This window comes from Cynoglossus semilaevis, chromosome 20 (assembly GCF_000523025.1).
Source record: "Cynoglossus semilaevis isolate Cse_v1.0 chromosome 20, Cse_v1.0, whole genome shotgun sequence".
In the NCBI taxonomy this organism is placed as follows: Eukaryota; Metazoa; Chordata; class Actinopteri; order Pleuronectiformes; family Cynoglossidae; genus Cynoglossus; species Cynoglossus semilaevis.
The window spans coordinates 14,329,550-14,343,527 of NC_024326.1; the positions used below are offsets into that span (position 1 = coordinate 14,329,550).

Consider the following 13,978-nt stretch of genomic DNA (forward strand, 5'->3'; position numbering starts at 1 on the left):
TTGGTGATGTGGAGAACCACAACGAGAGCTGGGGCTGGTGTGTGCTCGGTGGCTGCACCTGCATCGCTGCGTCGGAGCGCAGCATCAGCATCAGCATCAGCGGCAGCATCACTCTCACCCTGCGCTCCGAGCGCTTTCTCCTCCACCTCCTCCTCTTCCTCTTCCTCTTCCTCCTTCACTTTGTCCTTCTCCTCTTTCTAACTGCCTCTTAAAAAATCTGTGAGAGTTCGGAGATTCGGAGAGTCTTGTGAAAGAGATGCTGATGCTGAAAGGAGGGGTCAGTTTTTGAAGGGGGGAGATAAGAAAAGATGGGTGAGGAGCAGAGGGGAGTAAAGAGGGGGGAGTGTGTGGGGGGGGGAGGGTGAGGAGGAGCAGGCGGTCCGACAACAAGCAGCTCTTTCAGAGTAAATGATGGAAGAAGAAAAAAACACACAGTGGGATTATGAAGCTCTCTATCCCAGGCTTGGCATAACGGATTACACACGCACGCGCACATACGCACGCGCACAGGGAGATTGCCACGCTTCTACAGCCAGATTGCGCGCACGGACAAATTCCTGGAGACCGAACAGCGTCAGCACTGACAGGTGTCTCCCGGTCCGCCCTGCACAACACTGACACACACACTGACACACACACTGACACACACACACTGACACAGAGAGAGTGACACGCACCGTGGTGGTCCTCCTCCGGAGTCTGTGGACGTCTTGCTCCTCAGTTTCAGCTCCTCTCCGTCCTCTGATGGTCCGGAACCTCCTCCTCTCCAGATCCGCTTCCGTCCACTTTGATGAGATTCTTCAGAATTATAAACCCGTCCTCGGTGCTCGACCTGAATCGACCTGAATCCCCGCGGCTGTTCTTCTGCCTCTGTTGTTGTTGTTTCCTCTTCTTCTGTGACAGTGTGTGTGTCTACAGTCCTCTCTCCACGGCTACCGCTCACTGCAGCAAAAACAGTCTGTCTGAAAGGAGAGGGAGAGGGAGAGGGGAGGAGACAGGAGAGGGAGGAGGAGGAGGGAGGGAGGGAGGGAGGGAGGGCAGCCGAGGGAGGGAGGAGGGAGGAGGGAGTTTTAATACGATTTGGCCCGGAGCAGCGGGATAACAGGAGCAGGAGCAGGAGCAGGAGGCTCAGATTGAAGCTGGAGATAAAAGTGTCAACTCACGGGTGATATTAAAGAAAACAAAGAGTCCGAGGATCATCTACAGCGAGGAGGTCAAAAGTCCGGGGCGGGGACCAACTGTGGAACCTGTACCAGTTTAGAATTTGACAGACAAAACTGATAGATTCCAAGAAATAAAATCAAATTTAAGGGTTGTTTTTGTCTCGTTTGTTGATCAGGTCATCTTCTGAAAAAAAATAAAAAATAAAAAAAATCCTCAAATTCGTTATCGATACATCGTAGTTTTTTTTTTTTAAGTGGCGTGGTTATTAAAACTTCAAAACAAAAAACTGACTGACTGACAGTCTGGTGAAGTACAGCAAATACTACAGTAAAAATACACAACTTTAAAAGTATTATTTGACGTAAAGAGTTTGAAACAGAAAAGTTCAGATACAGTCCATTTTAGTGAGGGTGAGGGTGAGGGTGAGGGTGGGGGTGAGGGTGAGGGTGGGGGTGAGGGTGAGGGTGAGGATGAGGGTGAAGTCGGACCAAATCAAATTCTGCTTAGATCTGACTCCAGTCCTGGCCTGACGTTTTTATGCACCAGGACCGTTTGAGAACCAGGGAGGCAGAGCAGAGACGGGGGAGACCTGGGGGGAGGGAGGGGGGAGGGAGGGATTAAGGATTAGTTTTACAGGCGGATTATGAGTGCAGGCGGGGGGAGGGGGGGCAGGCTGGGGTTAAACAGGGAGGGCGGTGCTGCGTGACGACACAATCAGCTGCAGCTGCTACAGAGGAGCGAGAAGTGAGTGCTAAAAAAATCAGATGAAATCTGAGATTAATCCAGTTAATCTGCAGGAATTAGAAGTGCGGAAATCGACTATGAAGGGGGAAAAAAAAAACAAAAAACATGATAGTTAAAAACTAAACGTTGGAGTCATTAGCATCAGCATCATATAAGTCTTGTTCTTCCTCGTCACCTTTCATGGATCCTTCAGTTTGTTTTTTGTTTCCTTCTGAAGGTCGGCTCTGATTTAATGGGATGATTAATATACGCAGTGAGACGACTTCACTCAGAGTCAGCTGCTGTAAAGACGCTGCGATGACACCGTCCTCTGTCATCAATGTTTTAACTCAACGCTCGCTCTGTCTCCGTCCTCAGACCTGACGGGACTCAGCAGCTGGTGCCGTTAAAGACGTGGCACCAGGGCTTTGGCCACTGCTGCTGCTGCTGTTGTACATGAGTGGACAGCTCCAGGTGCTTTAACCGTCCGCTCACTTTTACAGGACGGCGGTGTTGTTGTTGTTGTCCTGCGGGGCGTGTGATCCGTCTCGTTCACTCCGATCAGATCAACAGTTTCTGCAGCTGCTCCTTCATTTATGACATCGATAAAAAAAATTTAAAAAAACACATTTTAATTTCAAGTTTGTCTGATTGTCTGATCCAGGAATAGGTCAACGTTTATTATGTCGCAGGAATAGTACGTTTATAATTTAGTTAGTAATTATTTCAGTTTGTTTTTGTTTTTTGGATTCACTTTTCACAGTCTTTGATATTTTAGTTTCTAATGAACGCACGTGACGTGACCACAGACAGCAGTCAGGACAGTGGACACAGACGGTCTGTGACTTCATTAAAGCTCCTCACAGGTTCATGAAGTGGTTGATCAAACCTGACTTTGTATCTGCAACAAAGGTCGTCAGTATCAGTCAATAAATAATAACAACTCCACTGAGTTTTCAGTGATGACAGACGTCTCTCTCCCTGATGTAATAACACAGTCAACCAGTCAGGAATCAATGGCTTCATTTATCCTCGTCAATAAGGAGAGAGAGAAAAAAAAACAACAAGAATTAAATTAACAGATTATTATTAAAACACTGTGGCATTTGAGTCAACAGTAGAGAAGTTCTAACAGTGTTTGGACAAAAAAATAAAACATGATGGAGCTAAAAAAAAAAGGCAGGATGTGACTTGGTGTCAAGGAAAAATCAATGATTTGAATATTATATTATTATATGAAATGATATTTTTTAAAAAAACAAACATCAGATCAGATCAGCAGTTTGGACGTACATGTCCCGAGGAGACATGGTGGACATACTGGACTGTCCTACATGTCCCAGCCCAGAAGGTTCCATGATGTATATGGAGGAAAGATGAAGGAGGGAAGAGAGAGAGCAGGAATATTTAGGGGGAAAAAAAACAGGAACATTTTTCCTCCACTCTCGTCTCGTTCTAGCTTCAGATCATGGAGAGATAAAGAACAAAGAGCTCCAGTGACTGAAGCTCCACTGCTAACACCACCTCCATCACTGTTCTGCTGGGTTCTGTGCACGGAACGAACCGGAACACGTGTGTGTGTGTCTCCATCACTTCCACAAAAAGCCACACCTTTTCATCCAACATCTCTGCCGGGACTCGAACCCGGAGCCTCTGGATTAGAAGTCCAGCGCGCTATTCCATTGCGCCACAGAGACTGAGGCACAAACCCACCGATCGGAGCTGCTTTTATTCTCCCCTCCTCCTCCCTCTCAGCCCCGCGCAGCATCCTCTCCATGCCCGGCATCAGCATCAGGACCACTGCCTGGGTGCAGTACGCAGCCGGCCGGCAGGGGGTGCCGCCGCCGCGCTCTCACTGCTGCCTGATCCTGCGTGCGCCGCTCTGCCCTCTGTGTCACGTGAGTCGCACTTGAACAGAGATTATCTGGTAAAAACACATCATAATGTTGATGTTATCTGGACACGAACTGAAGACCTGAAGAGAGACAACATTCTCCCAGTATTCCACAGGCTTATCCAGATGCTGTTTAGCAAACTTTAAACGAGCTTCAACATGCCTTTTTTTGAGGAATGGAGTCTTGCGGGCTGAGCGTCCATAGAGGCCATGGCGGTGGAGTGCATTGCCTATCGTTTTCTCTGTAACACTTGTACCTGCTGCCTCCATGTCTTTCTGGAGCGCTTTCCGGGTGGTCCTTGGCTCTTTGAGAACTCTTCTGACCATCTTTCTGACTCCCTGATCAGAAATCTTGCGAGGAGCTCCTGTGCGCGGCCTGTTGATGATAAGGTGATGCTTCTTCCACTTGCGGATAATGGCCCCAACGGTGCTTACTGGAATACTCAGATGCTTTGAGATAAGTCTGTAACCAGTTCCATTGTGATGCTGAGCAACAATCAGGTTGCGAAGGTCTTGAGAGAGCTCCTTGCTTTTACCCATCATGAGATGTGTCTTGTTTGACTACTTGGTGAAAAAACAACCTGTTTATAGGGCCATCAATTAGCATTAACCCAGCTGATGTTGGTTTGCACTTATAGGAAGTACAAAGACTAATTACTTTCAGCTTTGAGATGGTATGGTGCCTTTCCTTGCCAAACTATACAGCTTTCCCATGGTGTGTTCAATACTTTTTTCCTGTGTTATTGCACTTAATTCCACATAATCACTATTTATGGATTTGAATGTTGTGATTTCTTTTTATGTGTGGATTATTTAAGTTAATACCAGTGTCTGGAAGAAATGTCACATGAATTGCATCTTTGGAAATAAATGTAATGACAAAAAAGTTCATGCGTTCAATACTTATTTCCCCCGTTGTATATATATATATATGTATATATTCTGGTGTTCTTGTGACAGTATGTCACGGTCACATGACGTTATCTTTCTGCTATTGGTGGTTAAAAATGAACATTTGGACAACAGCAATAGATAAATAAATAGATAAATAAATAGATAAAGATGTGTTGTTGCTGAGGCAGCCAGAGAGACTGATAGAGATTCTGATCCAGTACCAGAGCTGAGCTCTGAAGTCTGTCCTCCTGGCAGAGACCTCCTCCACTGGTAGAAGAAGAAGAAGAAGAAGAAGAAGAAGAAGATGAAGGAGAAGAAGAAGAAGAAGAAGAGGAAGAAGAAGAAGAAGAAGAATCCGACTCTTTTTAACTGTATTTCTGCTAAAGTTAGCTTGAAGGCTTAAATGTGCATCAAAGAAACTGTGACTGAGCCAGGAGCTCCACTCTTGACTTTCAGAATTAAAGACCATGTTGATGAACAGAAATAATAATAAAAAAATTATTCTTAGTTTATTTTTTCCCATTCGGTCCAGTACTGGTACCCGACCCGTCGTTTGAGAACCCCTGCTTCATGGGAGCTTACGTTCATTTCAAAGATATTTGATGATAAGAGGAAACATAAACAGGTCGTCTTCCAACAACATAAAAATATGACATTATTTTATTCCAAAACTAAAACCAAAACCTTCTGGGAAATTAACCCATCACCAAAAAAAAATCTTTCAGATTTACACCAATAAAACTGACAAATCCACACTGACAGGTTTGTTCTCTGTGCCATAAACCAGGAGAGAATAAAAAATAAATAATAAAACAAACTATTCATTTTCATTTTCATTTTTTTTTGTCCATTCTCCACAGTCGCTGAGACTCATGGGAACATATCCAGGTCAACTGACTGATTCAGACACAGCACTGACTGCCACAGACAGTCGGCCGCAACACGTGCCAACAGGTGTTACACGCTAATAAAATTCCTCCACTACCGAACAAATCCAGGCCGACACGGCGCTCTGCCCCTGAAGCTACGGGCAACAGAGCCATGAAGTCAATTTGGTGCTTCTGTTGTTTTTCCTCTCAGTTTAACCTGATCTGAAAAAGCATTTCTATAACCAGCTGCTATGAAACCTCCTCCTCCACCTGTTAGCCTAGCCCACACAACAAAGTTGGAGCTGACGTTTCATCCAGGCTCAGCTCTGTTTTCTCACTGCAGGACCAAAGCTGAGTTCAGGTGAAGCGCTGCGGCGCCCGTGCGTCTCAGCTGGAAGTCCAAGGCCTGAGGCGAGCCGCCGGTGAGGAGCCTGTTCACGAGCTCGGCTTCCAACGCGCAGCTGCCTCCCTGAGTTTGAGTTTCAGCATCCGCTGTGTTGAAAAATGCATCTGAGCAGCAGCACGAGCTGAAGAAGAAGAGGACGAAGAAAAGGAAGAAGAAAAAGAAAAAGAAGACGAAGAAGAAGAAAAAGAAGAAGAAGATGAAGATGAGGAAGAAGAATATGAAGGAGAAGAAGAAGAAAAGGAAGAAGAAAAAGAGGAGGAAGAAGAAGAAAAAGAGGAGGAAGAAGAAAAAGAGGAGGAAGAAGAAAAAGAGGAGGAAGAAAAAGAAAAAGAAGAAAAAGGAGAAGAAAAAGAAGAAGAAGATGAAGATGAGGAAGAAGAATATGAAGGAGAAGAAGAAGAGGAGGAGGAAGAAGAAGAAGAAGGAGAAGAGGAAGAAGAAAAAGAGGAGGAAGAAAAAGAAAAAGAAAAAGAAAAAGAAGACGAAGAAGAAGAAAAAGAGGAGGAAGAAAAAGAAAAAAAAAAAAAAAAAGAAAAAGAAAAAAGAAGAAAAAGGAGAAGAAAAAGAAGAAAAAGGAGAAGAAAAAGAAGACGAAGAAAACCTGGAGACGGTGACATATGAAGGACGACCGCTCTGTGGACGCACACACACACTTCCAGGAAGAAATGAAAACAAACATAGGGGGCGCCGCTGAGGCTCAGGCTGAGTCAAGGCACAGAGTGAAAGGATGAATGAACGTGACGTCACAGACTGGAGAGACAAATGGGACGAGGACGGGAGATGTAGGACACGTCCACGAGTCTGAGTCTGAGTCTGACTGATGCTGATGCTGCTGATGCTGCTGATGCTGCTCACACCGGTGGTGAGTACAAAAACAAACTGGGTCACATTTACATGCACCCCTCTACATTGACGACCCCCCCCCGTCCGTCCCCCCGTCCCCCCCCTGTTCCACAGACTAATGAAGTCCACAAAGACTCAGAGCAGTTCCTGAACACATCACCATATATTTCTTTAATTTGGACATTTGTATTAAACACAGCCCACAGTGGGCCAGAACAGAACATATACACAAGCCCCCCCTCCTCACCCTCCCTCCCCCACCGTCGTCTCCTCCTCCCCCACCGTGTTCAGATGAAGGTCAGATGAACATCAGAGCCGCGGAGGTGAGGATGGACAGGCCGATGACGGTGTAGCCCGTCTTGTACACCTGAGGGATTTTGAATCCTTTGCCGATGTCCCAGTACTGTTGGAAACCAAGGACAAAACAGTTACAGAACCAGAACCAAGAGACGGCAACGGACAAGAAATTCACCTGACGGTTCAATTAACCAATCAACGTCAACAACAGCGTGATATTAGTTCATATGGAGTGTTGGTTATTTAGAGGTTCAGAAAATAACATTCTAAATACATGTGTGTAGACATATATATATATATATATACATATATATATATACATATATATATATATATATATATATACATATATATACTCACTCTGACATGTGGCCTTTGATTATGTTCCTGTGAGTGGGAGCTCAGCTTTTTAATGGCTGCCTCATTAGGTCCATTAGAAAACACAGGCAATTATGTACAATTATAGATGCAGTATGAAGTGTTGTTGTAGACTGTAGACTGACGTGTATAAATATATGTATATACTGTATACTGTATATACTATGTGAAATACATTAATAAAGTGTCTATCAATCATTTGTTAAACTATTAGACTTGTTAATATTATTAATCACAGGGTATTTTAGGATTAATCAAAATTAATTACTGAAATTGAACTGCTGCAGAGGAAAAAGTATTGATACTGATACTTGATTGTATTGATCATCTTCCTCCAGTCTCTCACTCTGTATATATATATATATATATACACACACACACATTTCTAGGTATACACATTCACATACTGCATATATACCAGGATTACTACATGTACACAAGTAACTGCATATGTATGTGTATATGTACAGTATGTATTTCTATGAAATATATACATGATAAATATTTGATTAACCTTGAATTAAGCGGCTAATTTAATTGACGACCATAACTAGTGTTGATCTAAAAGGTCATAGGTGACAGCTGGAACTACTGCCCGTGAACAGATGACGGAGGACTCACCAAGTGGCGGACGCCGTTGAGGGTGTGGAACGACACTGGGAAGGCGATGCCAAACTTGGCCAAAGCGATGAGACAGGGGCCGAGGTAGAGCGAGTGGATCATGTCCAGGTAATACGGGTAACTTCCTGGTAGCACCAACGCTGCCAACGCCACGGCCGAGATCGCTGGACACGGACGAGAGCAGTGACAGGTTGGAACGAAGCTGCGGTGGCTAGCTATTGGCCGACGATAACGGCGGTTAAAGCATGCACAGGAAGGACAAGGGAAGACTGACTCCGCCTCCTGTACGGTCACACAGACTGTGACGGTGGAGCGGTGACTAAAACTAGGGTGAGCGGCCCAGCACTGGGCTTCAGCGTCTCATGTAAACACTGGAATTGTACGAACCGACTGAGGTTTAAAAAAATGTTAGTCTGAGGAGGCGTTCAGGGACAGTCAGGTCGAAAGACGAGCGTCAACAAATATCAAACACAAACACAGAGGTTGGACGTGCAGCACGCAGGGATTTAAAGGAGCACATGAATGACAAGGGGGCGACAGAGGGAACATTCACTGATGACATTGACAGGGGGGAGGATTGGGGGGGTGAGGGGGGGTGAGGGTGTTACCTCCACTGAGGCCCACTCCAGTTCCTCTGTGTGTGATGGACATCATCATGGGGACAGACCATCTGAAAAAAAAAAAATGACGACAATTCAAGAGTCAGTTTGAAGGTTCAAGGAAAAGTAAAAAAAAAAAAAAAAAAAACCTGAACTCTTCAGAGAATTCTGGGGGAGGACCTTTGACACCAGGTCTATGGATGTAAATCCATTTCCTTTAAATGTTTTTATACGGTTCTTGATCCAAACCTGTTGATGAGCTTCAGTCATTTGAACAGGTTTGATTTGAACACGCTTCGTTTTTGAGGGTTCAATAAAAATAAAAAAATAAAAATAAAAATCCGATCAGTGGAGCAGAGGAATCCATGACAAAAGGATGAAACAACAACAACAAAGAGGTGACCTTCTGCAGAGAAAAATCTTTTTTTTTTTTTTTTAAATCTATAACTTACACAGGCGAGATACTTAAAAATGACAAATCCACAGTAAATGACAGCTGACTCGGAGGAACCTCCTGATAAAGACGAGTGCAGGAGAACGATTAAAGGATCCCAGACGACAGAGAAACGATAAGTGAAAATAAATTAGCCTGGAGGGAAATCTGCGGAGAAATTGCAGAGGTAGACATAACTCCTTCAGTCGGGCTGTTACTGTTCTAATAACTGCCCCACAGTACATCAGGGTACTTATTACACCACATGCATCCACAGGCATAAAACTCCCCGGTAATGGTGGCTGCTCCTGCTGTTTTATAAGCGTTAAAAGACTGCAGCATCTGAAGAGCAGCATCGTTTCCAACTTTGGAAATGATGCTGCGGGACATTTTATTGTCTCTGCCAATATGAAGCTGAAATTGTCAAACATAAACGGAGCATATGTCGTTTGAAGGTGTGGTTTCACTCCGGGTTGTTTTGTGTGAACAACAAGAAGTTGAAGTTTGTTCGTGTGCTACGTACTTGTAGATGGTGATGTGTGGGGACATGGGTCGGTTCAACTGGGCGTTTTTGGCCCAGAACTTGTTCATCTCCTCCTTGGCTGTGGTTCCCATTGGAGCAGCACTGTGGAGAGGGGAGGGGGGGGGTCACTTTAATTAAAAACTAGCTAAGAGTTAGCTAAAATACAACTAACTTAGCCTAGAATACAAAAAAAAAAATTGCAAAATTAGTCAGAATTAGCTACAAATGTGCTAAAAGTCAAAACACAAACGACTTACTGTCTGTAGAAGACTGTGTACTGTGATCTGGAGACACAGACACCCTGACGGGCAAACGTCCTAGAGTAAAAAAAAAAAAAAAAAAATCTATTCATTTATGTAAACAGTCAAATGCATCATTAAAAAAAAACATGTCGACAGAAGTATTATATTGACTTACTAAAGATACTAAATCTAAACAGTAAAAACATTAGGCAAAAAACCTCATATTCAACATATGTAATAATACAGTACAGTACTTAAACAATTATAAATTAAAATAAAAATCCAATGCTGACATTATTATATAAAGCTAAATCACGTTACTAAAGCATGGATATTAAATCACCATGATCCTCATTCAACTGCCCAGCAACACAGACCCCTGAATAAATTAATTAATCATTAAAATCCATTTAAGCTCTTAGGATTTTAAAATCATCAGGTAAAACTAATCCCCGTTCTGTTTTCAAAGTAATGACAGCTACATACTTTTTTTAAATTTTATTATTGAGCAATTAATTAAAAGATGTGTAATAATTAATGTAATAATGATACATTATGACAATGAGCTTTTACTCAAACAAGTGCAGCAACACGAGTTAACAGCGAACTCCACTCTAAACCAAAGCCAAAAAAAACAAAACGTCGTTTACCACACGTGGAAAAATAATAATATATTTTTCGCTTGACTTTGTCATTAGTGATAACCAAAGACTAAGTTCACATGCCGTTACTTTTCCTTTTTAACCACACTAACTAGCTGTTAGCTTCGAAGGCTAATGTCAGTTAGCTTTCCGCCGCCGCGGACTTGTTTGGAATACGAAAAGTGCAACAATGAAATAATTCACGTATTGTCTTATTGTTCTAAACCGTCGTTAAGATGTACAGCTTACAGGACAGCGACATGTTGTTTAAAACAGGCTAAACGACGTGTAGCAGCGGTGTACTGACCTTAGCAGGAGCGCCATGTTTGACAGGAATGAAGCGGAAGTGACGTTTCCGGATGTTGTTATAAATCTGGGTTATTTAAGGGCACTGAAGGTCAGGAGTTGGAACTTTCTGAGTGGAATATTGTTATGACTGGACCGTAGATTTGAGTAAAAAGAAAAATAAAAGATGTGGAAATTAAATGTATTTTATTAATTAATTTTTAATCGCTATGTGATCTGAATGATTATTAAGGTCTGTGTTACAGTTGTCTTCAGCTCTTTTAACTTATTAAATCATTTTAATTAAGTAATCTTTGTATATAAATTATAACATATTACTTCTTAAAAAAAAATAAATAAATAAATAAATAAACCAACTGATTCACCACTACCTAATTTTTACCTTTGTGCAGGGACAACCTGTTGGTGGAACTGTTAAATGGCCAGGACACGTTTGAATGAAACATAAAGCTGCCTCTAGATGTAATTAAGAGGTGAGATGATAAAACTGTTCCTCCACCACCTCCTCCTCTACCGGGAACCAGCAGAGATGATGAAGATGATGGAGCGACGCAGCAGAGACTGAGTCATCAACCGCAGCACAAATGAAAGACAGATTTCATCTTCAGGGGGGATCCCTCAGTGAATTATCTGTATTAAAAAAAATTTTTTGCACAGATTTTTTGCCGTGTGCCTTTTCTAACGTGGCTGCTGGCTTGAACGACTCTTAAGAACAGATTATGTTTATGTGATTAGAAGTTGTGTTTTCAAACCTGTCTTTTTCTTTTCATGTCCTGCTGTACAGGACAAATGGAAGATGTCGTCCAACCACTGACCTTCCACTCAACAAAACCATGAAGTGTAGATGGTCCTGTTGTTGGAAAGGAGATTTCCTTTAGATAAAGTTCAAATCAACAGGCAGGAACACAGTGTGTTTTTTGTGAATCTCTTCCCATGAACTGTAGATAGTCCTGTTGTTGGAATAGATGGATAATGGATAAAGTTCAAATCAACAGGCAGAAACACAGTGTGTTTTTTGTGAATCTCTTTATTTAGAACATTCTTTTCAATATTCCTACAAAACAAACAGGCCACAAAACATCACTTTGGCTTTAAGACACATTAAGGCACAGAGGCTGCATCACAGTTATATTTGCTGGAAATGTATTCAGACTAAAACAGAAAAAAAAGTAAACATTTCAAATCACTTCCAAAAGCATGTTTTTTTTTTCTTTCCCTGTGGATCAGATCTGCGAACTGACGCACGCCGCATCGGACACAGATATAAATAAACACACAGACACAATACATTTAATGAATGTTAATAATACGTCTCCATCTCCACCCAACCTGGAAGACAGAGACAAAGAGAGTGTGAGACCAGATGGACAGTTTTCCTAATATCCCTTCTCTTTATACCACTCCATTCATATTCATCCCGCAGCCTTTGTCTCTGCACGTGTCCAAATGAATCCCCTCATAACTCTGAGACTCTGATCAGCCGCCCGTGACGCGCAGATTAACAGAAATGATTAAGTGTCACCACGAATTGTGTTTGTCTCCTCCTGTCTCGGCCTCCGTCCGCCGAGGAGCCGTGGCGGCGAACATCTTCAGAGACCGTTGTACCGAGTCTGCACTCATCACCGAGGGGACCAGTCAAGTGATGTCATCCGTCTGATTTCATTTCCTCCCTCGTCCTACTGGTGCTGCTGCGCTTGTGTAACCTGTCTGTGTTCCTTCTTTAGAACTAGAAATACATCCATTTAACTGATTTGGCCAATTGTGATTTTTTTTTTTTTTGGTAAGTGTGACAATAATAATAGTAGGTATCAGGAATCACGAGGTGACAGATTTTAGAAATTAAGGAATGGTATTGAGATCTAAAGTGATGTATCAATCGGATCATTAATCAGTTAAAAATCGATAAAAAAAATAAAAAAATAAAAGAAAGTCACTGGTCATACCATGACACTACACACTCTAGTACAGTAGGTGGCGCTATAATCTATTGCGATCTACTATTAAACCCAGACGTCAGGTCTCTATGTACTTTAGAATCCTCTGCTGGAACTGATTAAACAGTTCTCACTGGTTCTGACATCAGTCTGTGACCCTGAATTAACTCATCTCCTAGTCTTTGGGTCCAGTGTATAAACAGTTGCAGCCTAAACCACATGTGGCCCACACACACTTGGCCTACTTCGACCCCTGTAACAGAGACATTTGGCTGAAACCTGACACATTTCTGCGTCTTGTTTATTTCTGCAAAATTATTTTCCTTCAGGCCAAAAGCAAAAAAAAAAAAAACCAAACAAACAAAAAAAAAACCCAGTCCTCAGTAAATGGGTTTATGTTTTATTCTTAACTGCCTCCATCAGGAGAGTTGAGTCTGCCGTCTGGTTTCTCTCTTCTCCCTTTTATTATTATGAGTGGGATCGTGTTTTTAAAAAGGTGAACTTCTGTTTGTGGAAGTATCGGTTCCTGTCTGGTCCGATCTCTGTCTGAGCGCCTGTGCCTCTCGTTAGGTTTTTATTTTTTTATTCTTCATAAATTTAGAATAAATCTCCATCAAACTGCAGGCAGCGGTGCATTCACTGTCAGAGCGCAGAAGACAAACAGTAATCAGTCAAGTGCAGAGGCAGCTGCCGTCAGAGTCGGGGCTATTGTTGGCCACCGAGTGGCTCCTTCACTGCTGGAATTATCACAGACTGCAGCTGTTTGGATAAGGGTTCGAACAGAGGCTGGGGGGGAGGGGGGGGGGGGGGGGGGGGGGGGGGGGGGGGGGGGGAAAACGTCAAGAGCGTGACTCAAATGTTACAAAAGTAACAGAGCAAATAAGACAAAAAAAGTGGCCGAGTCATAGGTAGATAAACCGTAAAGAAGCTAAAGATGCTATCATTTAGCAACAGGTGTTTAAGGATGAGATGTAGCCAAAAACTAAAAGTAAATAATAGTCTCAAAAAATAAACTGAAATTTACCCAACAGGACGTAGCTAACAGGACATAGCCAGTAGGATGTAGCTAACAGGAAGTAGCCAAGAGGACGTAGCCAACTGGACGTAGTTAACAGGACGTAGCTAACAGGACGTAGCCAACAAGACGTAGCTAACAGGACGTAGCCAACAGGACGTAGCCAACAGGACGTAGCTAACATGACGTAGGCACC

General features: G+C 42.8%; 3 protein-coding genes and 1 non-coding gene across 4 annotated transcripts in view; all 4 read right to left on the reverse strand.

The window, feature by feature from the left end:
• Positions 1 to 969, reverse strand: part of cadm3 (cell adhesion molecule 3) — a 103,656-nt gene extending 102,687 nt beyond the window's left edge. The window contains exon 1 of the mRNA XM_025052453.1: positions 678 to 969. The gene's annotated coding sequence lies outside the window, so the exon portion shown is untranslated. The remainder of the gene's footprint in view (positions 1 to 677) is intronic.
• Positions 970 to 3,510: 2,541 nt separating this feature from the next.
• Positions 3,511 to 3,584, reverse strand: trnar-ucu (transfer RNA arginine (anticodon UCU)). Its single transcript has one exon. It is a non-coding gene; the product is annotated as a tRNA-Arg (tRNA).
• Positions 3,585 to 6,937: 3,353 nt separating this feature from the next.
• sdhc (succinate dehydrogenase complex, subunit C, integral membrane protein) lies at positions 6,938 to 10,886 on the reverse strand. The gene is made up of 6 exons (XM_008335004.2): positions 10,835 to 10,886; positions 9,902 to 9,961; positions 9,645 to 9,746; positions 8,698 to 8,759; positions 8,090 to 8,253; positions 6,938 to 7,196 (listed from the first exon to the last, which is right to left on the reverse strand). Exons 1-6 carry the CDS (start codon positions 10,849 to 10,851, stop codon positions 7,092 to 7,094), a joined length of 510 nt encoding a protein of 169 aa, XP_008333226.1. The 5' UTR covers positions 10,852 to 10,886; the 3' UTR covers positions 6,938 to 7,091.
• A 958-nt stretch (positions 10,887 to 11,844) lies between these two features.
• Positions 11,845 to 13,978, reverse strand: part of LOC103396779 (sodium/potassium-transporting ATPase subunit alpha-2-like) — a 25,513-nt gene continuing 23,379 nt past the window's right edge. The window contains exon 15 of the mRNA XM_008335005.3: positions 11,845 to 12,162. Within this exon, the coding sequence (XP_008333227.1) occupies positions 12,134 to 12,162 (29 nt within the window). The 3' untranslated portion in view covers positions 11,845 to 12,133. The remainder of the gene's footprint in view (positions 12,163 to 13,978) is intronic.

What these genes read in the sequence shown, in the direction of transcription:
- sdhc (XM_008335004.2), bottom strand. An exon ending in TGGAGTGGGCCTCAGTGGAG is followed by an intron (nt 8,254 to 8,697) that starts GTAACACCCTCA and finishes GTCCGTGTCCAG; the next exon opens with CGATCTCGGCCGTGGCGTTG. An exon ending in TCAACGGCGTCCGCCACTTG is followed by an intron (nt 7,197 to 8,089) that starts GTGAGTCCTCCG and finishes GGTTTCCAACAG; the next exon opens with TACTGGGACATCGGCAAAGG.